Source organism: Schistocerca cancellata, chromosome 1 (genome assembly GCF_023864275.1).
Source record: "Schistocerca cancellata isolate TAMUIC-IGC-003103 chromosome 1, iqSchCanc2.1, whole genome shotgun sequence".
NCBI lineage: Eukaryota > Metazoa > Arthropoda > Insecta > Orthoptera > Acrididae > Schistocerca > Schistocerca cancellata.
Genome location: NC_064626.1, coordinates 955341185 through 955367435, shown reverse-complemented (window position 1 = coordinate 955367435; position 26251 = coordinate 955341185). Strand labels below are relative to the sequence as shown.

The following is a 26251-nucleotide window of genomic DNA, read 5'->3' as shown; positions in this document are numbered from 1 at the left end:
TGGAGTAAGATCAAGAAGGTAAGGGATGTTTGTCAAGGATTTCTATTTTCGTTGTATTTGCTTAGTATAGGATTGTAGTGAATAAATTTTTTTTCTGTTATTTTTGTTGTACATGAATAGGCTCAGTAGTGGCAGCAGACTTCCGAGGGGGGCAGAGAAGGGATATTAGCCCTTATTCTCAGGTTGTGATATGTTGAGGGCAAGAACGAAAGACATAATAATATTGCATTTTGTTGCCTAGATTGGGGAGGAAGTGCTGCAAAACCGGCTGTTGGAAGGAAGAGTGCTGTTCTCAAGGCAAGAGGTTATGATATTTACCAGCCATTAGTGGTCACTGAAGGTGCTTTTCAACACTAGAGAAATGTAGTATAAGATGAGGAGATTGGAAGTAGTATTCAACAGAATTCGGCAAAGAGTCAAGAGAAATGGGGTGCTCAAGGAAGTATCAGAGGAATGTGATGAACTGCATGGGTCCTACAAGCCATCTGTGAGAATAAATGAGACAGGTAATGGAAGTTGTGTCGCACACACAACAGAAGAAAGGATTGCTGGATGCTGGGGTGAGATTCTGAAAACGATATTTGGAATGGGAGACAAGAGAAATTGTGGAAACAGTAAAAAAGGTAGTAGAGAAAGTAATCCAACAGAAGTGTGGATTATTACACAGATTAAGTCTTAATCATCCTATATGGCGGTTGTAGAGTTCTTCTGGGAAAGGCTACATTCTCCACCATGAGTCTGCTCGCATTTGAGGTTACAGACAGGCTATACCTCCCCAACATTTTCTGTCCAGTTCTCTTATGTAAGTAGACAAAATTACTTAACTAAACTTATGTTTATACGGACGAGTTGTTTTCAATTTATTAAATAAGTACTTTTTTGCTATTGTTGAGTCAACTATTACATAAAAAATGCTCAACAGCTCAGATAATATGTAAAAAAAGTTCAAAAGCTGAAGCTGTCAAATGCCTAATACAATGATGAGCCTGTCCCAAGTATAACATGCTGCCAACACATAATCGACAATGGCGAGTTCATTGTCTCCATGATACATATCACTGCATGAGAGGTATCAAATGCGTTATTCCACTTTCAGCTCTCCACCAGCATCTAAAGAGGCCCAGAGGCCTGAATTGTCTCTCTCTGCAACTGATGTAAGTCACCTAGGAGTTATGGAAATTCAGATATTTTTGTCAAGTTTTAGGCCTAAGAACTTCATGTGGTTTGCTTCTGTGATATCCTGATCATTGCAAGTTATCTTTATTTCAGTCCTTTCTACTGATTTAGCTTCAAATTCTATCATTTTGGTTTTAGTTACATTTAGTTTTAGTCCATTTTGATAGAACCAAGATTCAAGTTTCTCTAAAGTATTCTTGACTTTTTCTGGAATATTTTCAGATACCTCATTTTCAATTAGAACTGATGTATCATCAGCAAATAAGACTAAATGAACATCAATAGCAAGTGGTAGGTCATTTACGTAAAAAGGAAACAGATAGGGACCCAATATTGAACCTTGTGGGACTCCTTGGGGAACTGTTTTCCAGTCTGAGGAATAATTGGTTCCATTTGATGTTAAAATTACTCTTTGTTTCCTACCCGACAGGTAAGAGCTAAACCATTTTAAAGCAATGTCCCTGATTCCATACATCTGTAATTTGTGGAGGAGTAATGGCATGGTTCACTGAATCGAAAGCTTTAGTTAGATCACAGAATATTCCAGTGATCTTTCTACCTTTATCTAACGTGAAGCATATTTTTTGGATAAACTCATTTATAGCATTCACAGTGCTTTTACCCTGTTGGAATCTGAACTGGTTTTTAAAAATTATATCATTTACAGTAAGAAATTTATTAATTTGTTTTGCTGCAATCTTTTCAAACACTTTCGAAAAGACCGGCAAGAGAGAGATAGAGTGGTAATTTCCCATATCTTCTGTCGATCCTTTCTTGAATAGAGGTTTTATCTTAGCATATTTAAATACATTTGGAAAGCATCCCTGTTCAAAAGACTGATTTATAATAATCGACAGTGGTTGAGAAATAATATCATACACATACTTGATTACAGATGATGTTATTTGATCCCACCCATGTGAGGTTTTGTTTTTTAGAGACAATATTTCCTTTTCCACATCCCTTTGGGTGATTTTTTCAAATTGTTTAAAAGATATGTTCTGGCTGTTTTCCAAATTTGTGATGCCCTGATAGAATGTCATATCCACATCTGATCTAACTACATTAAGGAAGAATTCAATGAAACAACTTGAAATCTGAACAGGGTTTACTATAATTTCATTTTCATGTCTAATTTTCAAAATCTCATGAATTTTTACTTTGGCTCCTAATTCAGACTGAACAACTGACCACACTTCTTTTGTCTTATTTCGGTGTTCTCGTATGAATTTATTATTTGCCATATTTTTAGCTGCCACTACAACTTTCCTAAATACAGCTTTATACTGTTTGACATAAGTAACAAACTCCAGATTTCTGTTTGATTTTAACTCATTGTGGAGCTCTCTCTTTCTGGCACTAGAAATTTTTATTCCTGTTGTAATCCATTTGAGTTTACCATTTACTTTCTTTTGCTTATATCTAGGAGGAAATGATTCATTAAATACCTCTAAGAAACAATTTAAGAATTTGTCATAGTTTATCATGCTTGAACTATTGTGGTCTACAGGCCAGCTTATTATACTTAATTTACTGCAGAATAAATCCACTTTACTTTTACTGAGATCACTTTTTATATGCTCTTCTGGAGGCTTTAGGTTATTTGCTTTTGGGAGCTCAATAAACAGAGCTGAGTGATCTAAAATACCCAAGTCCAAGCAGTATTTGTGCTTATTTCCACTGTCAAATTTGTAGTTAGTAATAATATTGTCAATGCAGGTCACTGATCAGCTGTTTTCCCTAGTGCCTTCAGAAAAATTTAGCTTGAAACCACATTTCTGAATTAAGTCACAAAATTTTGTGGAATCATTGCTTTCAACTAAGATATTTAAGTTGAAGTCTGCTGCTGTAACAACTTTTTTCTTACTTTCTTTCTGGAGTTTTTCTAGGAGGCATTTGAATTTGGCTAAAAACACTTTTGTTACCACACATCCAGGAATTCTGTAGATTGCTATAACCAATGTGTCCAGATCACTTAGGGAGAGCAACTTTCAAACACGCTCTCTTCATTTAAATAATTAAAACTATCTATTACTGTATAACTTACAGAAGAATTGACAAGAATGCAGGAGCCTCCACGAGATTTGCTTATTCTACAAAAGCTAGCAGCTACCTTAAAATTATTACTACTATTTAATACTTTTATACTATCTTCTGTTAACCAGTCTTTAGACAGATTATTTTAATATTTACAGATTCTGAAAGCAGAATTTTTAGTTCGTTGATTTTTGAGTATTTACGATTTAGTAGTTCTGCCCCTAAGCCATTTATATTCCAGTACATCAACAGATCATTGTTGCTTTTAATTATTTCACGGGCATCCTTTGTTTGGTACCTAAACTTTTTATTTTCAGTTTGAGTTTTTTCTTTGTTACCCCTATTATTTCCCTTGCTTCTTAGGATTTTTCACACGTCTATGAACATTTTACTAAGGTTCACAGAGCCTAATCTATTCAAGTGCAGGCCGTCTTTTCCCAGACACTTATAGTTTAAGAACTTGTTTGAGTCAATGAATACTACACCAAGTCCATTGCACTGTACCCTAATGCCGGTATTTACTGATCTTCGGTGAATAATTCCACTAAGTACCAGCCTGGATGTTGGGTATACAGTTTTCACCGATCTAATCAGATTCCGTGTTTCATCACGATTTCTTCCTCACTGTTACTGCGGAATGAATGGTAAGAGAGGTGCTGCAACTTTTTAGTCATTCATTAATTCAGCACCAAGTGACTACAACACAATTACATGGCATTTCAATATGCTGTCAACAATACACAGCAGCAAGGTTCTATGCAATTCCATTCCCACTAATACTACATAGGTCCCTGACAACATCACACTTACAAATTACACATTTCTCAGTCTTTTTATAGGAATGTACATAAATGTTCCATAAACAACAGCAAATAAGGACTCATTTAATAAACTGAAAATAACTCCATTATATCAACATGTGCTACGTGAAGTAGTTTTGTCTATTTACACAAGAGAACTAAACAATAATACTAGTGAGGTATCATCTGCCGGTAACCTGAAATTAGTACCAGGGCACAAGAGGCCATACCAGGTCTACTCCAGCAGCAAGTCTGAGGATGCAGTGGGCCGTACCCCATGCTTACCAGCCATCTTCCACCACCGCACGACAAGCTCCTCATCATTTCCCATAGTGCCTGGATAAAACTCCACCCGAACAGGCCATGAAGGCCTAACAGCACTGTCTTGACAACTAAAGCTATTTTATTTAGCTTCAATATAATTATGATTCACCCTTGCCTTTACAATACATAAACTGGATTATGATTTTTGTTACTACTTCTGCCACTGCTGCTCCTGCTGTTGTGGCTGCTTCTATTGTCTTGGTGATGAAGTGAAAATGAGTTGTTATTTCATTATTATTATCAGCCTATACCTTTTCAGTTATCAGAGATTCTGAAAAATCTGTTAGTATTTCAAACCAAATATATTCAACAATTATATAGACTCTTTAAAGAAATAACTTTTGACTGAGAACAATTAATATTGTCGCAGAAGAAGCTGAACAGCACAGTCACCACGGTGTAGTGGTTATGATACTATAATGTTGCATGGATGGTTGTGAGTTGAAAATTCACCTGAACTATAAAATTTTAATTTCTGTATTCGGTTTGAGTACATTTTAGAAGTATCCACAAATGTCAAGAATCACTGTACTGGAATGTTCTGTAACTGTGTATATACCGTAAGTGTTCTGGCCAGAGGCAGTTCGCTCCACGCTCTTGTATGTGCAAGTGCTGAATAAACCTTTGTTAAGTGAAGTTAGTGTTCATCATTCATCTAATTACACCTCCTTCTACTTGACATTATTCCAGTGGAGACGTCAGGTATTGAAACTTGTGATAGCGCACATTATTGATGACACAGTGACTCCCATCAGGCCACAACAGAGCCGCCGTTTATGTGGTGAGAAAACTGAGTTCGAGCCATATTCAACAGATCGCAATCTTATTGGAGACAGAGGATGTTACGATGACAGCAACTGTGTACCACCATATGAGACATCCTTCCAGGTTTTCTGGTGAGGATGGCCAAGATCCAAACAAGTGACTGAAGGTATATGAGTGTGTTGTTGTTGTGGTCTTCAGTCCTGAGACTGGTTTGATGCAGCTCTCCATGCTACCCTATCCTGTGCAAGCTTCATCATCACCCAGTACCTACTGCAGCCTACATCCTTCTGAATCTGCTTAGTGTATTCACCTTTTGGTCTACCTCCAGTACCAAATTGGTGATCCCTTGATGCCTCAGAACATGTCCTACCAATCGATCCCTTCTTCTAGTCAAGTTGTGCCACAAACTCCTCTTCTCCCCAATTCTATTCAATACCTCCTCATTAGTTATGTGATCTACCCATCTAAGCTTCAGAATTCTTCTGTAGCACCACGTTTTGAAAGCTTATATTCTCTTCTTGTCTAAACTATTTATCGTCCATGCTTCGCTTCCATAGATGGCTACACTCCATACAAATACTTTCAGAAACGACTTCCTGACACTTAAATGAATACTCGATGTTAACAAATTCCTCTTCTTCAGAAAAGCTTTCCTTACCATTGCCAGTCTACATTTTATATCCTCTCTACTTCGACCATCATCAGTTATTTTGCTCCCCAAATACCAAAACTCCTTTACTACTTTTAGTGTCTCATTTCCTAATCTAATTCCCTCGGCATCACCCGATTTAATTCGACTACATTCCATTATCCTCGTTTTGCTTTTGTTGATGTTCATCTTATACCCTCCTTTCAAGACACTATCCATTCCGTTCAACTGCTCTTATATGAGTGTATAGCCAAATTTAACAAATGAGATGACACTGTGTGTTTGGCTAACATATTTTTCTACTTGGAGGGCACTGCCAAGCAATGGTATGAGAACAATGAGGAGAAGTTCACAAGCTGGAAAGTATTACAAGTGCAACTGCACAAGTATTTTGATGACACATGACGACAGTAGTGCAAGGCTGAAGATAAACTGAAGTGCAGGGCACAGCGTCCAGGAGAAACCACAGCATCCTACATTTAAGATGTCTTGGAGCTGTGTAAAATAGTGGATCCTAGAATGAAGGAGGAAGATACGGTTGCACACCTCATGAAGGGTGTTGCTGAGGACATGTATCAAGCCCTACTCCTGAAGGAGGTTTCGACAGCAGACGACTTTATAAAATGGTGCCAGTATATCGAGACAATGCATCAAAAAAGGATTACACATAAGAAGTTTGAATGGCTTCCAAATGTCATAGCAATGTCTGTGATAAAGGAAGACACTGATTTCACAAGTGTTCTTCGTCAGATAGTGAGAGAGGAAGTTCAGAAGGCACTTGGATTGCACAGCAAGCAAAAAACCGAGACGCTTCAAGAGGTCATAAGGGAGGAAGTGGGACAGACATTGAACCCAATCTCTCAACCTTCATTTCCCTTTAAAATGGTGAAAAGTTGAGATGCAGGCAGAGTTACGTTCCTACATTGGCGCATGAGGAACCTGTTTGGGCACCATGGAAGACTGACATGTGGAGGACCCAGGATAACCAACCAGCATGTTTCCACTGTGGACAACCGGGACATGTGGTGCACTATTGTTGAGAAAGGCAGCGGATATTTGATGATGCCCGCGCTATAAGACAGCAGACCAATCTTGCCGATGCCAACTACAGGAAGACAAAGATGAACAAGATGATGTGGATGCAGGACGACTTAGGTGACCATTGCCGTAAGCTAGCCACTGGAGAGGACGCTCCCCAAAACACCAATCAAGGTGTCCATCGCCGTTTAGAAGCTCCAGCTGATCACCAAGCTGCCACAACCTGGAAAACTAAAAGGTGCGAGTTTACTTGGAGGTGAGGCTGCCGAAAAGAAAAATCCTCCCTCATCGATCACTACAAAAATGATAGGAAACTACGTAAATATCCTCATGGATGGCCAACCAGCCCAAGCTCTTGTGGACTCTGGATCATCATATTCAGTCATTTCAGAGAAGTACCGTCGTCAGTTGCAGAAAACCATATTCATCGACAATAAAACATCTCTACTGAAGGTGGCTAACGGGAAATATGTAAAGCCTACAGGAAGATGTGTCATTCGTGTGGGTATAAGTGGCCATACCCAGCCCTTAGAATTCATCATCTTACAAGAGTGTAGTCATGACGTCATTCTACGAAGGGATTTTTTGAAAGCTTCTCAAGCAATTATAGATTGTGGTCGCTTGAAGATTATGCTAGACGGGATGAGATACTGTGGACAGGAAGACGCACATCCGAGTGTGTGGAGACTATGTGTGCTGGATGAAGTGATCATTCCTGCAGTCAGCGCTAGAAAGGTAACTGTCATGTGTCATGCCATGTAAGAGAAACATACCATTGAAGAATAACTTGGTCATCCCAGCCTCTGTTGTGTCGTTTAAGAATGGATTCAGTTAATTGTGGATAGTTAACTGTTGCTGAGAACTGCAGAACCTTCCAAGATGCATGTGCGTAGAAAACGCTAAGCCGTTAATTGCAGAACAGCTGAGCGTCATAGAAACCTCCCATGCCAAGTCTGTGGATGAAATTAGTGCTACCACTACAAGACAAGATCTTATAGCTTGACTATCACCAGATCTCACTAAGGAACAACAGAAGAAGCTACTTGCCATTCTTCAAGAGTTCTCTGAATGCTTCAATCCACAGGTGAAGAACAAATTAGACAAATCGATGGTGAAGCACCAGATTAGTACTGGAGACCATCAACCAATAGGCCAGATAGCGTACCATGTGTCAGAAATGGAACGTCGAATAATTCGCGATGAGGTAGAGAAAATGAGAACAATGCCATCATTCAACCTTCGCAGAGCCCATGGCCATCACCAGTGGTTCTCGTCAGGAAGAAGGATGGCAGTTGGGGCTTTTGTGCTGATTACAGGAAGCTTAATAAGATAACTAAAAACGATGTTTACCCTCTTCCATGAACTGATGATACACTAGATTGTCTGAAGGGGGCTAAGTGTTTCTCAGCCATGGAAATGTACTCGGGATACTGGCAAATCGAATTAGATGAGGCTGATCTGGAGAAAACTGCATTCATCACCCCTGAGGGCCTGTATGTGTTTAAGGTAATGCCATTTGGTTTGTGTAATACGCCAGCAACTTTTGAACGGATGATGGATAATCTTCTAAGTCACCTGAAGTGGACGATGTGTCTTTGTTATTTAGATGACATTATAGTGCTCTCAGAGACATTTGATGAACACATAAAAAGACTGAGGGCCATTCTTAAGTGTCCCCAAAAAGGCGGACTGAAACTTAATGCAAGAAAGTGTCTCTTTGGGACAAAAGGAATCAAAATACTTGGACACCTTGTGTCAAGCAAAGGTGTGCAGCCAGACACAGAAAAGGTGAGATCTATAACAGAATTTCCTATTCCTAAAAGTATTAGAGATGTGAGAAGCTTCCTCAAATTATGTTCTTATTATCGTTGTTTTATCAAAGACTTTTGTATCAAAGCCAGGCCACTCCAAGAATTGTTAAAAGCCAATGCTAAATTTATCTGGGGTGGTGCTCAACAAGTTTCTTTCGGTGTGCTGCGAAAAACTCTGACGACTGACCCTGTACTTGGTCTGTATGATGAGAGAGCACCTACAGAACTACACACAGATGCCAGTGGTTATGGAATTGGTGCTATTCTGGTGCAAATTTCGGATGGAAAAGAGAAAGTTATAGCCTACACTTCTAGGACACTCACAAAAGCCAAGAGAAACTACTCAACTACAGACAGAGAATGTCTTGCTGCGATTTGGGACATATGCAAACTTCGACAGTATCTCCACGGAGGCCATTCACAGTTGTTACAGACCATCATTCACTTTGTTGGTTGACAGGTCTTAAGGGTCCAACAGGATGACTTGCCAGGTGGGCGCAACGTCTTCAAGAGTATGACATTACCATAGTTTGCAAAAGTGGAAGAAAACACCAAGATGCCAACTGTCTCTCAAGGAACCCTGAGCAAGACCATCAAGACTTTGATGAATATAGTGATTGTCTCGCTGCACTCCAGGATCTCTCTGCTGAGCAGGAGGACACCAAGATATCTCAGATTATGCTTGCCTTAAATCGGTCAGAGGATGTGAAAGGACAATTTGAGGTAGTTAATGGATTACTTTGCAAGAAAAACTTTGATCCGTTTGGAAAGAGGTGCCTACCATTGATTCCTAAACACATGTGCTTAGATGTTCTACAGAAATTCCATGACACACCTGGGGCCGGACATTTAGGATTTAGGATCCACAAGAGATTTTTCTGGCCAGGTTTATTTAGGAGTGTCCGTCACTATGTGTCGTACTTTCGAGAGTGCCAGAGAAGAAAGGCAGTTCCTCAGAGACCACCTGGCTGAATCATACCAATTCCACCAGCCAAAACGCCTTTCCACCGTGTTGGGATTGACCTCCTTGGATGATTTCGAATGTCTGCTAGTGGCAATAGATGGATTATTGTTCTCACTGACACAATATGCCATTACAAAAGCCATGAAAACAGCTGAAGCATTCGAGGTAGCCAAATTCGTCATGGTAGACATTGTATTAAAACACGGTGCCCCAAGGTCGTTAATTAAGGACTGAGGGAAAGTTTTTCAATAGAATCTTGTGACAGTGATAAACCGTCAGTGCAACATTACTCTTCATATGACAACTGCCAACTATCCACAAACTAACGGGCTTACTGAATGCCTTAATAAGACCTTGGCCGACATGCTATCAATGTTCGTCAGTGTTGAGCAGAGCAACTGGGATGAGGTGCTACCTTTCACAACGTTTGCCTACAACACCACCAAACAAGACACCACAGGATTTACACCATTTTTCTGGTGCATGGGTGTGAGGTGACTATGATGATGGACACTGTGTGTCCGTTGCATCCTGATGACGTGGACGACGACTACATCAGCCAGGTGTTAACCAGAGCTGAGGAAGCTCGGCAGTTGGCTCAACTCTGAACATTGCAGGCTCAAGAAAACGATCACCGAAAGTATGATGTGAGCCACCGCCCTGTTGTGTACCAGCCTGAAGACCTCGTCTGCATCTTCACTCCTGTTCGGAAGGTTGGTCTCTCTGATAAGCTCCTCAGGCACTACTTTGGACCTTATAAGGTTGTAAGACAGTTGTCTGATGTTACTTATGAAGTTGAAGATTTCAACCCCAACACAAGACATCGAAAGATCAGAGATACGGTCCACGTCCTTCGAATGAAGCCCTATAAGGATCCTGCAACCCAGTGTAAATTTGAAGCTCCAGTGACAGGCAACAAGCAGAAAGTTGACAAAGGGCGTAGTGGCAAAGTAAGTTCTAAGAAGATCACTGTCAGGGCAAACATCAGTCATCAGGAGTCGGAGAACGCAGGACTGATGACTTGTTCCTGGATTAGGACGACGTAACACCGAGGCACTGTTCTCTTAAGGAGGGAGCAATGTTGCAGAAGAAACTGATTAGCACAGTCACCACAGTGTAGTGGTTTTGATACTAGACTGTTGCATGGAGGGTCGTGAGTTCAAAACTCACCTGAACTCTAAAATTTTAATTTCTATATTCGGTTTGAGTACATTCTAGAAGTATCCACAAATGTCAAGAATCATTGTACTGGAATGTTCTGTAACAGTATATATACCGTATGTGTTCTGGCCGGAGGCAGTTCACTCCGCACTCTTTTATGTGCAAGTGCTGAATAAACCTTTGTTAAGTGAAGTGAGTGTTCGTCATTCATCTAATTATACCTTCTTGTACATGATAAAATATATTATCATAAATATGAATTTAGACTGTTTTCAGGGCTGTACTTCTAATGAAAACTTATTGGATTTCGATCCATCTGGGGGAGTAATAAAATTTTTGGTGTCATGGGAAAAAGGGCCTGGTGGGAGGGTGAGCAATTGGGTAGGGCAGGGGAGATGGTGCGGAAGGCAAGACAAAGACAGATTGCACTCAATTTTCTGGGTGGGTGTTCCTGATTCACATTACATGATACTGCTTCTGCATTGAATACTACATATAGCTGCTAAAACACAAAGCTGATATTTTGTTGAGTTTATGGCCTTTGTCTTAATTGACAGAGTTAATTCATATCACAAAATGTATTGTAACTATAGAACTAGCTGACGCATATGAGACTGAAGAAGAATTGGAAATGAAAATAATGGAGATGTATCCAACAGCAAGTAATACCATGGTTGAGAATAAAATGGCATGAAAGCAATGAAAATGGAAAAGCTGAAAAGGCCAGAAAATAAGCTGTAGAAACAAGAACAGGATGGGGGAGAAAGGGTGGTGAAATAAAATGGCCATGGAGCAACAATGTATCGTTAAAAGTGAACAAAACCAATGAAAGTTAAGACAAGGCATCTGCTAGGAGCCAATGGTATGTTGGAAACCAAGTCCTACCAACAAAATTCTGAAGGGTCATTACATTAAGGAAAAAATCAAAGACAGTTGACATAATGAAAACATCTCTGCATGTTTATTAGTGTGTTGTACAATATTAGCTGGAACAGTGCATTCTTTATTACCTGGTTAACTAGCACATTCAGTTCAATTTAGTTAACATCACAGTTTATGGATACTGACTGCAATTTCTCACTATTACGTAGAACTTATTAGTTTACAATTATTTTCTCAGAAGAAAAACATGGACACACATTCTTCAATTATAAGATTATGTTTTACATTAATTTAATGCTATCCTTTCTTCTATGTGGTGACTGAATCAGCACAAAAATCTACTCAATTCAGTTTAGTTAACTGTGCATTTTATGGATCTCATTGAAATCTTTCACCACTATGTAGATCTTGTCAATTTACAGTTACAATACATTTTCTCAGAAAAAAATTGGAAACATGTTTACCATTTATTTTTTTATGTTTTACATTAATTTAATGCTAGCATCTTTTCTATGTGGTGACTGAATCAATAAAAAAAACCTTGTAGTTTCATACTGATAGAGGATTTGCACTTTTCTCCAACCTGCTAAACCCATCCCCCAATCTCTGTTTCCCTTGTACATTTACCTGCCCTATGTTAGCTATTCATTAATCTCTGACTTGTTAAAGATGATCTCTGCTACATCCTGTACATTTTCATAAATATCAGCTTCATTTGTTGCACACTTTATCATCTTATTTTGTTTCTCAGTACTTCTGAGAACATCTACCAAATCTTCCACATTTGCTTTGTTTGAAGAGCAAGCATTTACATAATATCTGTAACAACTAGCCACATTTCCATTTTTTCTCAGTTCACTGCTTAATTTTGGAATGAAGGACAAAAAACTTGAGATTCTGCATCTCAACATTCACAGAGATTCATATTACGCAAGCAAACTTATTTCACCTACCTTTGTGTAGCTGTAAGTTAGTTTTTTGATTAGCAGAATTTGCATTGGACTACAGTCATGAAATTAAGAATTATGAGAATTTGTAAATTTTTGTAATTAACAAGGGACATTGAGTGAACAAAAATCCAAGAAAGCTTAATTTTAATACCAAACTCTGTGGTATATAAGAAAAACATGAACTAGTTGCAAACAAAGAGAAATAAATAAGCAAATCCATTAAAGACACACACACCAAGCTCCCTTTACCCACAGCAATCCGTGCAAAGGCACTGTCACAATAACCATGCAATTCTAAATGAAAAGCACATGAAAACACATGCAACAAATAACGCACAACACCCTACAGATCCCAACAGTGCCGGGTAAGATCACAAAACAAACCTTGGTCGTGGTTTCTCCAACACTCTGTTACTTCCTAATCGCTCTCTGAATGGTGAATTTCCAACCACACTAGTCTGTAAAGAAAGGTTTGAATTGAAATGAGTGTTCTGTAAGTGTGTGTTCTCATCACAATCTCTATTATGGACAAAAACCTCTATTATGGACAAATTCCGACAGGATTCCAACATCTGACAGTTTGTATTCCATAATACTGACTCACTGGCATTAATTGCAGTTAGCAACATAAGAAGCGCAACAAATTTTATCTAACTTGCCTATCCTCATTTTCAAGTCCAAAATTCAGCTGACATTTTCTTTCAAATATGACTACACAGAACTCATTATAAGATTAAGAGCTTTCCAACATAAAATAACAAAACTATGATCCAAATGCAGACCCAACAGATCCTGCTCATTGAATTACATTTTTCAAGAAAAAGAGTCCTTACTATCTTCAACCTTTGATTCTAATGAAGCTCTTCATCCTTTCACATAATCAAAATATTATGTGCTTTTCCTCACCATGAGTATGGTATTTTGTGATCATATGAATTTAATGTCATAACAGTGCCGCATGATAGATGGCAAATGGGTGGAATCTTGTACGTCACAGATAGTAAATCATATACCCATTACTTATGTTGTTATATTTTATGGCACTCTTTGAGTATCAGAATAGCGAGACAAACATTCAACCAAACTGGCAGCTCCATAGGCATGTGTTAAGAGCTGCTTAAAAACATGGCCTGACTTCTTGGTGTGTCCAATGAAATCACTATTGTAGCCCAAATGGAGCTGTTGTGCTTAATATTATTTCACATGAGCATGTTCAAATAAGAAATTCTATGTAGAATATGGATAATTCAATTTAGTCAAAGATTTAAATAGTATGCTGGATCAGGACTCAGACCCAGAACCTTTGCCTCTTGCGCGTAAACTTGCCTTTTACATGTAAACCCTCTACTGACTGAGTTATCCATGCATATTCACAGCCTGGCAGTAACTCTCTTCTACTTCACAAACTGCACAGTTGTTCTCCTGAATACATTGTGAGACTCACTACCAACCATAGGAAAATGCTACAAATTCCACATTTTGTATTTTGAATCATATTTACTAACAATAACTGTAATCAATGAGTGTTCACTGCCTCAGAGTTATGAAAACATTTCAAATGGTAACAGTGATCATGATTTTAATTACTAAATATGCTGATGCAGGCAACTGGGCATTTTTTGCAGTGCTGGGCTGAAATGTTTAGTGGTAAGAAACTACACTGCCGGCCATTAAATTGCAACACAATGAACATGACATGCAACAAACGTCAAACTGGTATGAACTGCACTACATGCTTGGCTACGTAAATGATTAACATAGTAATATTTCAGTGCAACCACACAAAGCAGGCAGCATTAATGTAATCTATATTCTGTATAAAAGGAAAAATTACACTGGGAGTTGCTCATTCAGAAATTCCACTTGAATGTTGTTTGTTTTTGAGAAGATCCTGTTATGCCCCATTCAGAAAGGCCAACGTCTACCAATATGTATCAGAATTTGACAGACAGTAGGATTGTTACCTATTGAGACTACAATCTATCATAGAAAAAATTACTGCTAATGTTGTTTGGGATCCCTTGACTGTCATCTGAAAATGATGGGTTCAGGATGGCCATACTCAATGTCATGTGGCACCTTAATAGCTCCACTCAAATTAGTGCTGGTAAGGACATACTTACTGTTTGCCTTACCATGCAGGATTATACACAACGCCACATATCTTGAGTCTGGAGATGGGCTTGCCTGCAGAAAACAAGTTTTTACAAGGACAGTGTGGATAAAATTTCATGGAGAGAAATCTTCAGATGTAGAACCAATTGCTGCAGTTCCCCACGGTAGTGTTATCAGAACCTTTACTTTTCATTACATATGGTCAAAAATATTTTTAAAAAGGTGTAAATGTTCAGAATGAACATCAAACATAATGTTAGATTTCATGTCGCAGGGGACAAAAAATTAAGGTGCCTAAAACATCTGGACAAATGCTGCTCAGATAACTTTTTCTAAGATACAAAACAAATTTACAGTTTGGGGAAAATAATATTTAAATGTGTTGCAGTTCACATTTAACTTGAAATTTGTTTATTATGTGTACATATTTTGAACTAAGACAATCTGGTTTGTCTTTTCTATGGCCCACATAACATGGTTGAAAGTTTCAAGACCCACTATGCACTCCCAAGTGAGGCATGACTACAGGGAAGCCCAGACAAGCATGCTCTAGATTTAGTAACTTTCCTTTCAATAAGAATGAATGTGGGTGGAGAAGACTCCAAACTGCTTCTACCAGATCAACATAAATATTTCCAGTAGATGTGAATACTAAGCAAACAGTGATTAAAAGAAGCATTAACAAAAAATTCAAACATTTGAAGCAAATCTGAAATGTGCTGAGGTCGATAACATGAACAAGCACAAAGTGACTGTAATAAGACAAATTAAATGAATGGACCAATGCGGAAGAAATGAGTGAAGATCAATCAATACGAAATAATATCAGGGCAAATTATTTAAATATGTTGACCTAACAGTGTCACAAATATGTCCTTATTATTGAAAATTTGCATCAAACCCAGGACTCAAACTCAGATTTCCTGTTTGCTGTAAGCCGTCACCACAAGAACTAGCTAGCTGTGCACATTTTTAGGCATGACTCAAGCTTCCACTGTCAGTGACATTTCCACCCGTAATTTCTGAACATCAGCAGTTCTCCCACAGGGTATGTGAGAGTACCACTGGAGTCATTGGATGACCACGCATTACCCTGCCACAAAGTGTATTCCATACATAAAAAATGAATTAAATAGTTAATGCGATCTTAAGTCTTATATGGAAACTCAATGAGCATGAAAGTTTTGAGTCAGGTCAGGAAGCGTGCACAAAGAGACTAATGGTTAAGGGAACAGCTGGTGAGAAGCAAGATATCTGGGCTTGAGTCCTGCTCTGACACAAATTTTCAATTCTAGCTATATATGCACGAGAACAGAGTGATTTTGGAGGCAAACTAAATAAAATTTCATATTTCATACTTACAAAAATAGTATAAAACTTAAAACCATTAAAACAGAAACAGACTCAGCATGCAAAATAGTTTGGGGAAAATTAACTGTCAAGGATATGACAGGTGAGTTGGAGCTTTATGCTGCCTGCTAGACATTTTTTGCACAATCAACTCAAAACTTTAATGACCTTCTCACTTCATTATTATTCTAGTGATATACATTCCAAACTGTAATTTTGGTCACATGTTTCAGTGGAATGAGAACAGACTTTCTAGGAATTACACAATGGATTTTTGTCTGAATTTTTATGGCCAAACAAAAAGTATGAAAAGGACAAATCAGGTACAAAATTGACCACCTTTAGGTCTAGTTTTACAAGAAAGATTTAAGTGCTTGAAAGCAATCAGGGTAATTATGAAAATTTATTTAGTGATCTGAAGAAAAATTTTGTCTCAGTTTTCATAGTGAAATGAAGAGTGGGAAATGCACAAATGGGGTATCAAATTGGCAATATGCAGTCTAGTTCTTTTTTTTTTTTTTTTTTTTTTTTTGGGGGGGGGGGGGCGAGATTAATTGCTTTAAAGTAATCAGGGTAATTAAGAAAAGCTTAACGAGTGATTTGGGAAAAACTGAATATTTCATGAACAGCTCCTATGTCCATAAAATATCAAATCACAGCACATACTGAAATTTCTCCACTTTCTCTTGATCAATATACTCTTAATTATAACAGAATACCAACTGATGTTTAAATATATACTATCTTGCTTTCAGAATAAAACTTGAAAATGAAAATAAAAACGAAAAATTTTGAAATAAAGAGAAAAAGAAAAATAGGTAAAATGTTTGGTGAAATGATTTGTCTAAAACAAAGAAATAAAACAGATTAGGGACACACTTCATTTGCCTTTGAATGATGCTTAAAATCATGTCCAGTAAATGAGGAGCTGACTGAGAATTTAGAGTTTAGTGTTTAATTTGTAACCTTATAATTTTAAAGGGATCTGTAGGGTAACTGTCTGGTGGAATTCACTCAATGGTATCCTTATATCACTAACATATGAGCATCTCAGCTGCAGTACATAATGTCAAGCACCATTGAAAATTCTTTTTATTGTGACTGTCTGCAACTCAGTAAGTCATCTTTATGGTGAGTAGCAATTTATCCTTTTCCTATTATTGTTGACATTCCAACATGAAGTTTCCATTGTTGAAAAGTTCCTCTAATCTATTTTACATCTTACTTTTAGACAAATCATTTCACAAAACTTTTGACTGTTTTGTTCCTTTCTCTCTCCAAAATATTTTTATTCAGTGGACTGTGGTGTATTACTTTTAAATTTTTTCCTTACTTGCAATAAATGTGCTTAATTCTTCTATTGTGATAACATACAGCATATTTGGTTGTCATAACCTTGATGACTTACAAAAAATGTGACAAGTCTACAAGCACACGCACACGCACACACACACGCACATGCGCGCGTGCGCGCACACACACACACACACACACACACACACACACACACACACACACACACACACACACGAGTATTCAGTGAGATACTTATTTTTGATATGGGCAAAATGATAGCTCTCCCTGCACCCCAAACCATGTATTAGTCTACCAGTTCTCTTTTGTAGCAACACTATTCTTCTCAAGTGCATAGCAACACTATTCTTTTCAAGTGCATATCAGCAGCATACCACCACAACTCTATCCCATAATTTATAAATGGGGAAACTGCCATGCAGTACAGTGTTTTTAGCATTTTATTACATACAATTTTGGACAGTTTGATAACCAAATAAAATGCCCTGCTTATTTTCCTGCTATAAAGTTAACATGGTTTTTTCTATTATAGACTGCCATCTAAATGCACATGAAGGAATTTACAGTCTTCATTGTCTGTATACAAAATTCTACAAATATTTCCTCCAGTAACTGTGGTTTTGTGATGTTTTCTTTTAGGCCTCAGCTACTAAAATATTTAGTAACATAAGTATCATCAGCGTAATCAATTGTATGGGATATAGCAGGTTATACAATATCATTTACACATGCAAGAAAAAGAAATGGTCCCAATATTGAGCACTGTGGCATGTCCTGCATTACTGTTTAGGTCATGAACTGAATATTGATATTACCATCCTATTTTGATAATTTATATTTTTGCATTTTTATGGTTTTTTGGGTAGTACATAGGAGTTCCAGAGATTGTGTGGGATATCGCATGTCTTCAGTTCTGCAAGAGAAGTGCATCGTTGACCAGATTGTAAGTTTTTGTGAGATCTAAATATATGCTTATAGTATGCCTTCCTTCACCTACATAGCTACAGGCTTTGTGAAAAAAAACTCTATGACAGCTGTTGTGGTGTTGCAATATTTTTAAAATACGTGCCAGTTTCTGCGGGGTGAAAAAGGCACCAAGCTGTGCCAGTATTACTATTCAAAAATCTTATAAATCTAGGGATCAGTGATACAGATCTGTAGTTTATGCTTCCTTCTCTGATCGTTTTCTTTATTTATTGGTCAGACAATGCTCCTTTTCAGTGCACTGGGAAACATACCTTCTTTGATGCTACAATTGTTGAGATATATTATATTAATATTTAATTGATTTTACAAAGTTTGTGCATTTTTTAATTTCTGTGTTGGAAAGACCATCCCAACCACTTGAGTTTTTGTTTTTTAGCTGTAAATTATTTTCCTTATTGCTTGTTCCTTTACTTCCTCAAATTCATAGTCCTTATCTGTTCTGTAGCAGTGTAGTGGGTGGTTGAGCAGATCTGTTTATACAGAGGTCATGGATATTCTGTCTGATCTTGGCTAGTTTAGCTGGTAGTTTGAACTCAACTCTTTTTTCCCATTGACTGGTGACTGATTTTGATTTAATTGGATAATAAGAACCAAATGCCTTAACAGAACTGAATAGAATTTACTCCATTTATTATCTGACCCTTCTAACTGGTAGACACTGTCCCAATTCTCTCTAGCTAGTATATTTTTGAATGTTATTATGTTAGTAGGGTTAGGCTTCATTCCTGATGATGATTTATTTATTTATTTATTTAAATTCCTGGCTGACCCACATTTAAGTAATCAATTTGCTGGCAATAATCATCAAAGAAGTGGAATTCCGTGTTATTGAACTTAATACTATCTTCATCATATTTGGTAATTATTGCATTGCCTATCCTACAGGAGGTTAAATCTGCTATTCTGTCTGAAGTTGCCACATTTACAAGACTGCATGAATTCAACAGATCTGATAATTTTAAATTACTAATATTACAAGAATTTTCATTGGTATTTAAATCACCTAGTATTTTGAGGTTCTTGGATCCAACTTTGCCAATCACCTTATTGAAGCTGTTGAAGAAATGATACAACTCTCCATTTAGTGACAACAGACCCCCACCAATTTGTGTTTCGTAATGTATCACAGTGCCACTAAATTCAAGTGAGCCTATTCTGCAAATACTGTTCAAGAAATAACTTTTTGTTAATATGTTAACATAAAGAGCCACCCCATCCCCTTTCTGGTGCTGCCTACAGTAACTACTTACTAGGGAAAAGACATACATTATTTCGTCCTGTTTTTGGACATGTTCAGTTACTGCCACAGCATCTGGATTATATTTGTCCATGAATGCCTATCGCAAATGCATAATATTTCTTAAACAATGGAAAATCCAGGCTGGAATGTAACAATATTATGAAAAGGATAGTTGCTACTCACTGTATAGCGTACATGCTGAGTCGCAGATAGGCACAACAAAAAGATTATCACACTATAAGCTTTTGGCCGACAAGGCCTTTGCCAAAAATAGACAAAACACACACACACACACACACACACACACACACACACACACACGAAAGTGCAAACACAGCTGATACACACATGACCAGTCTCTGGCTTCAGCTGCCAGTAACTGCTATTTTTGACAAAGGACTTATTGGCCAAAAGCTTGCCGTGTGATAGTGTTTTTGTTGTACCTACCTGCAACTCAGCATCTCCACTATATGATAAGTATCAATTAGGCTTTTCATGATATTGTAGTATTTTTTAAGTATTTTAAATACATCAAACAGAATGGCCATTTCCATTCATTATCACATAGTGTATTATAGCAGGAAGACTTATTTGCATGGAATACAGTGAAAGTTTGAATCTTCTACATATTTGCATTAAAATATTTGTTTGGTGCAAGAACATCTTCTTTCAGTAAACATACTGATTGTTCTGCTTTAGGCACAGGGAGCTCATTTCGTACACACAAGGGAGATGTTTCTCTTGGTTTGGACTGTTTTTTTCTTTTTCAACAAAAAAGGTGAGTGTTACGAAGATAAAAATGTCTTATCCTTAAGTAGCCATTATAACAGAAGAATTTGATAGCTGGTAAATAATTCCCTGGCTCATAAACACTGGGCAACTAGTATTAAACACCAAATGCAGGGTTGAATGATGGCACCTGTAATTTAGGGTCTTTAAGGAAAGAGGTTAATATAGATGGCTGTACTATTACAGCTGGCATGCAGCAAAGAGTTTGCACTGAACACAATTTATAACTGAGAGTGTCACCAATCACATCAATTAGAATGCTTCTCACACTAGCCCAAATACAGTGTCACAGGTTGAGCGTTGCTACAAGTTTTGGGTGAAACACTCTGCGGGACATGGTGTTGTTAAGCCCAGGCAGTCATACATATGAGGGGGTGATGTCTGCATTTTAATTCTCTTAATGAAAAGGTACTTGCGCAGCTAAACATCAGCTGCATCCAGTCCGATCAAAGCAGTATCCAAAGTAACACAGTGATTTCCAATGTTTTCACAGGGTCTTCTTTAAATTAAGTTATTCTGAAAGACAAAGTTGCAGAATAAATGTAGTTACAGTTACATTGTTGTTACAAACAAATCAAAGTAACAAAATTTCAAAACATCTGAGTATTTGTGCAAAAATTCAATTACTATTGTCCATCAAAATTTCAAATACTATCTTCCACCAAAACTTAAGTCTTACAAGTAAAGGGATGAACTTCTAATATTAGCACAGTAAAATTAAAAGCCTACTGGAATATTGGCAAATGTGTTATTATTATCAACATATCAATTGTAACTCTTGAAACATACGTCTAAATGTAAATGGATACAAGCTAATATCGTGTGACAGTAAAACCAGTAAAAAAAGGGGAGGGGGGTGTACAAAGAGGAAACACATATGCTAGTAACTCAGATGGTTCACAGTCACCAGTGAGAAAAATTGTAAGTTTGGTAAAGTTTAGAACTGAAGAGTAATAACTAACTGATTGTCTCACAGAAAATTCACAATTTGTCTCAAAAATGGGGCAATAAGCAGATCACAGCAATGAGAAAAGAACAGAGTAGTTGAATGGAGATAATACAGGTAAAACCTGGACCGATAATCATGAAACAATCTTCACTGATGAAGATGAGCAGCATAATAGCAAGAGAAAATGGTATTAAATGTGACTTGGGTATGCCTGTGCATATAACTTTCTAAACTGACAAATTTCAGTACATTAATGGCAGTCATTTGTGCCATGAATTTAGAATGCAAACTGAACCAAAAGTATGAAATCACAGAAAGAAAGACAAAAAGAAAGCAAGAAATAAAGATGAATAACACACGAGAAGGAAGCATTAGAATGTTCAGGAGACAAAGAAAATGTCAGATGAGAGTAAACTGTGTACAACGTAGGTTACAGGGAGTGAAGCTGGAAAATTACATGTATGACTACATGGGAAAGGTGGCTTGTGTGAATGTGTAGGAGTTTTCTACATCTGTTAAAGGCTTTTTCCTACAGCTGAATATTTCTAAATTCTTTTTTAGTCTCCCTGTCTAGTCTCCACACCCCCTTTATGTGGTGAGTGGCAATCTATCCTTTCCATATTGCTGCTATTCAATTCATGTAGTTTCCACTGTTTGGTCTTGTGTGACAGTGTCACATAAAGTGGCAGAGCAGATATGTGTTAGGTTCATATTGTGGGGATGGATAAGTTGCTCCATAACAACTGACTATAAGCATATGCAAGTAATCTTTTGGCTGTAAAAGCAAGATGAGACTGACAGGTGCCACATTAATTTCTTGCAACTGCACTGATTAATGAATGAAACTGGGAAGGAAATCATATGGTTATAAAAGTTTAAAATGCTGAAGTAAAGAACTAATGCAGAATTGTGTGTTCTCTTACAAGGACCATCACAACAGGGTAACCATTTCCATATTATTCTTGAAAAGAAGTAGAATGAGTAGCAAAAAGAATTCAGCTTTCTCCTTTCTCCCCTTACAATGTGGTAACTTGGACCATGAGCCCTATGCATTGTAAATCCCATGTATCAAATACAGAAACTAAACTGTGAGTAGTAGCCAGCCACATGACCCATCAGTAATACACACACCAAAAAATGTTTTGCATCACCCCGGTTCCCAGAACTCCTGAAGATGGAGGTTGACTGTGGATATTGTATCACAGACACAGTCCTTTTGACTGTTTAGAGATGTCACTAGACCGCCCCAAAGATGTAAACAACCATGCATGGGCAGTACCTATTAGACGGAGGGGGCCAAACAGCTGATCAGTTCCATTCATTCCACCAGGAAGGAGGTACACGCCTTATGTTGTCTGTAGTTCAACCATGCCTAGACAGTCAGTACTGTGGTTTGATTGCGTCTGCATTGTTACTTTGTGCCAGGAAGGGCTCTCAACAAGGGAAGCGTCCAGGCATCACAGAGTGAACCAAAGTGATGTTGTTCAGTCATGGAGGAGATACAGAGAGACAGGAATTATTTATGACGTCTTGCTCTGGCCACCAAAGGGCTACTACTGAAATGGATGACCACTACCTACAGATTATGGCTCGGAGGAACCCTGACAGCAACGCCACCATGTTGAATAAAGCTTTTTGTGCAGTCACAGCACGTGGTGTTACAGTTCAAACTGTGCACAATGGGCTGCATGATGCACAACTTCACTCCCGATGTCCATGGTGAGGTCCATCTTTCCAACCACACGACACCATGCAGCACAGTACAGATGGGCCCAACAACATGCCGAATGTACTGCTTTTGACTGGCATCATGTTCTCTTCACCGATAAGTGTCGCATATGTCTTCAACCAGACAATCATTGAAGACATGTTTGGAGGCAACTCAGTCAAGCTGAACGGATGCCCGAGACACAGTGTCAAATGAGTGCAGTGAGGTGGAGATTCCCTGCTGTTTTGGGGTGGCATTATGTGGGTCTGATGTATGCCGCTGGTGGTCATGGAAGGTGCCGTAATGGCTGTACGATACGTGAATGCCATCCTCCGACCGAGAGTGCAACCATATCGGCAGCATATTGGCGAGGTATTCATTTCATGGATGACAATTCATGCCCCCATCATACACATCCTGTCAATGACTTCCTTCAGGATAACAACATCACTTAAATAGAGGGGCCCGCATTTTCGCCAGACACGAAACCTATCGAACATGCCTGGGATAGATTGAAAAAGGGCTGTTTATGGACGACATGACCCACCAACCACTCAGAGGAATCTATGGCGAATCGCCATTGAGGAGTGGGACAATCTGGACCAACAGTGCCTTGATGAACTTGTGGATAGTATGCCACCACAAATACAGGCACACATCAATGCAAGAGGATGTGCTACTGGTTATTAGAGGTACCAGTGTGAACAGTAGTCTGGACCACCACCTCTGATAGTCTCGCTGTGTGGTGGTACAACATGCAATGTGTGGCTTTCATGAGCAATAAAATGGGCAGAAATGATGTTTACGTTGATCTCTATTCCAATTTTCTGTACAGGTTCCAGAACTCTTGGAAATGAGGTGATGCAAAACTTTTTTTGGTGTGTGTACAATTTGTGCTCAGCGATAGTATGACAAAAATTCATAAATAGTGCAGTGAATCATCAATGCAAAGGAATGAAAAATAGCAGTACCAGCAGTGTATATTCAGCTAGCACAACATAACTAGATAGATAGATAGATAGATAGATAGAGAGAGAGAGAGAGAGAGAGAGAGAGAGAATGTGTGTGTGTGTGTGTGTGTGTGTGTGTGTGTGTGTGTTTGTATGTGTGTGTGTGTGTGTGTGTGTGTGTGTACAAGTGCATGCTATGTGCTCCAAAAAGGATTTGTTCAACAGCTAGCAAAAATGTTTCAGTCTTGTTTATGAGCCTGTCAGTGATTCAACACCTCTACCATTCACACAGTTGTTATCTTTAGTCCTGAATAGTAACAACTTTCCACACAATAGTAACACAAAAAATGAAGATATGGTGACTTTTGTAAATAACAGAAGGAATAAAGGTAACAACACACCACACAGATTATGCAACGAGTGGTTGACAAGCATACAAACAAAATTGAAAACGTTCTTATACATTTGTACAATGTCCTCCTTCAGAGCTAACATAGAAGACACACAAGAACATGGCCATGTTGTCCTGCTTGACTACATGGTGCACAATAGCTGCTCAACACCTCAACAATATAGTGTGTTGTTACCTCTACTTCCTCCACTATTTGTATTCCTCCCTATTTGTTATGATGTGACAATCATGTCAGTTTGAAGAAAGTAAAGTTTTAGCACTTTTTTTCAAAAAGATCCTCTTAAAAAAATAAAAATAAAAAGGGAAGCTAATTGGTTATTGTGTGCTTCCCTATAACCAATGGATGTTGAAAAATCAATGCAAATAACTGTTGTGTAAATGTAATTAAAAATGATCCTGTAATTTTTTGGAAATGTGTGTGTGAGTATATGAGAAGTTGAAATAAAATAGTAATGGGGATGTATGAGACTGGAGGGTTTCCTAACACTTTAGGTGGTGAAATAATATAAAAATACAACACCCATTTGTTCTTTGTTCCAGATAATGAAGTTTGCTCTGGTAAAGTTTGTATCAGTTTGTGAGAAGCTGATTAGTATATGCTTTGTAATGAGTAATCAACATTTGTGAGTTGACTGCCATTGACAGTGTTCACACATGTGCTACAACCAACCACGTTTACAATTGGAGGAACATGTTGCTATTTACAGAGGGCAATACACTGACATTATCAAAGTGTGAAATCTTATGGTCATCAGTCCATCATCAAAGTGGCTGAGCCCATGACCTTGTATAGAAGTTCTGTTTATGTACTGCATAGCCCCCATCAGAAGTTCAAGTAAGTTTAAACATGGCTTCTTTGAAATGAGAAAGATTTCTCAAATAACTAGATTGAATAAGTAGTTCAAAAGAGAGTTCTAATTGCAAATAGATAAGAAGAACAGGTAATGTAAAATAAATTAAAAATCTTCCTAGCATTGTTTCTTCATTGTCCTTTTCGTGTTGTCCCATTCGGCAATACACAGTCCACATAAGAAATTTAAAAGCACTTTAAACCCAAAATATTATTAAAACCATACCTGATTAGCAATCTTGATTCATTTGAAATATAATTTACTTAAAATTTCTTGAATATGAAATGATCTTATTGATAGGATGAAAGCACAGCTCACAACATAAGAACTGCACAATAATGCCCATGCTAGCTTGGAGATCGGCTATTAAAACGGAGATTAGATTTAATCTTGGTGTGCTGCTTTTTCTGTCTTGTAGGTAAAGCATTGTGCTCCACTGCTGTTTATTAACCATCACCAAATGCCTAGTCAATTGTGCAACGCAATTTATGTAGTGCAGAAAAGTAGAACTCTGTGTCTTATTGTGAATGAGAAATTTTCAGCAAACATGAACCAAATCTCAATTATACCTGAAGCTGTCTGACCTTTGACTACTCAAATTCAATAGGCCTACCTTTTTGTTACTGAACTATAATACCATGACATGTTAAATATCTTTCGAACATTCAAAACCGAGCGAGACAGCATACGTGAAACATAAAAAAATAAGTAAAGGTAGATATGAACACCACACTACTTTATTAGGCATGGTAATATTAGAAGTAGTATGCTGTCACTTTCTCCCAACCTTTGAAGTAGTATGCTGTCACTTCCTCCCGACCTCTGAACTGACTTACCTAGCCAGTTATAGGGGGACCTACAGTTTAATGTGGATTCCGAGAAACAGTGTGCAATTCAGCCCATTTCACATTAACAAACTTTGGCTGAAATGAAAGAAGGAATAAGTGACAGGAAGATTCTTGGACTGACCAGGTACTGAATCCAAGACTTTTGGATTCTTAATCTGGCACTTTAACACTAAGCTATGAA

The 26251-nt window shown here is 37.9% G+C and overlaps 1 protein-coding gene across 7 annotated transcripts in view; it reads right to left on the bottom strand.

Annotated features, from left to right (window-relative positions):
* The window catches only part of LOC126088314 (GATOR complex protein Iml1), a 579824-nt gene that overhangs the window by 260672 nt on the left and 292901 nt on the right, over positions 1-26251 (bottom strand). For 5 of the 7 annotated variants that reach the window (XM_049906449.1, XM_049906457.1, XM_049906472.1 and 2 more), the window contains one exon: positions 12942-13015. The exons of the other annotated variants lie outside the window; for them this stretch is intronic. In XM_049906449.1, coding sequence (XP_049762406.1) covers positions 12942-13015 — 74 coding nt within the window. The remainder of the gene's footprint in view (positions 1-12941; positions 13016-26251) is intronic. 7 annotated transcript variants of the gene reach the window in all.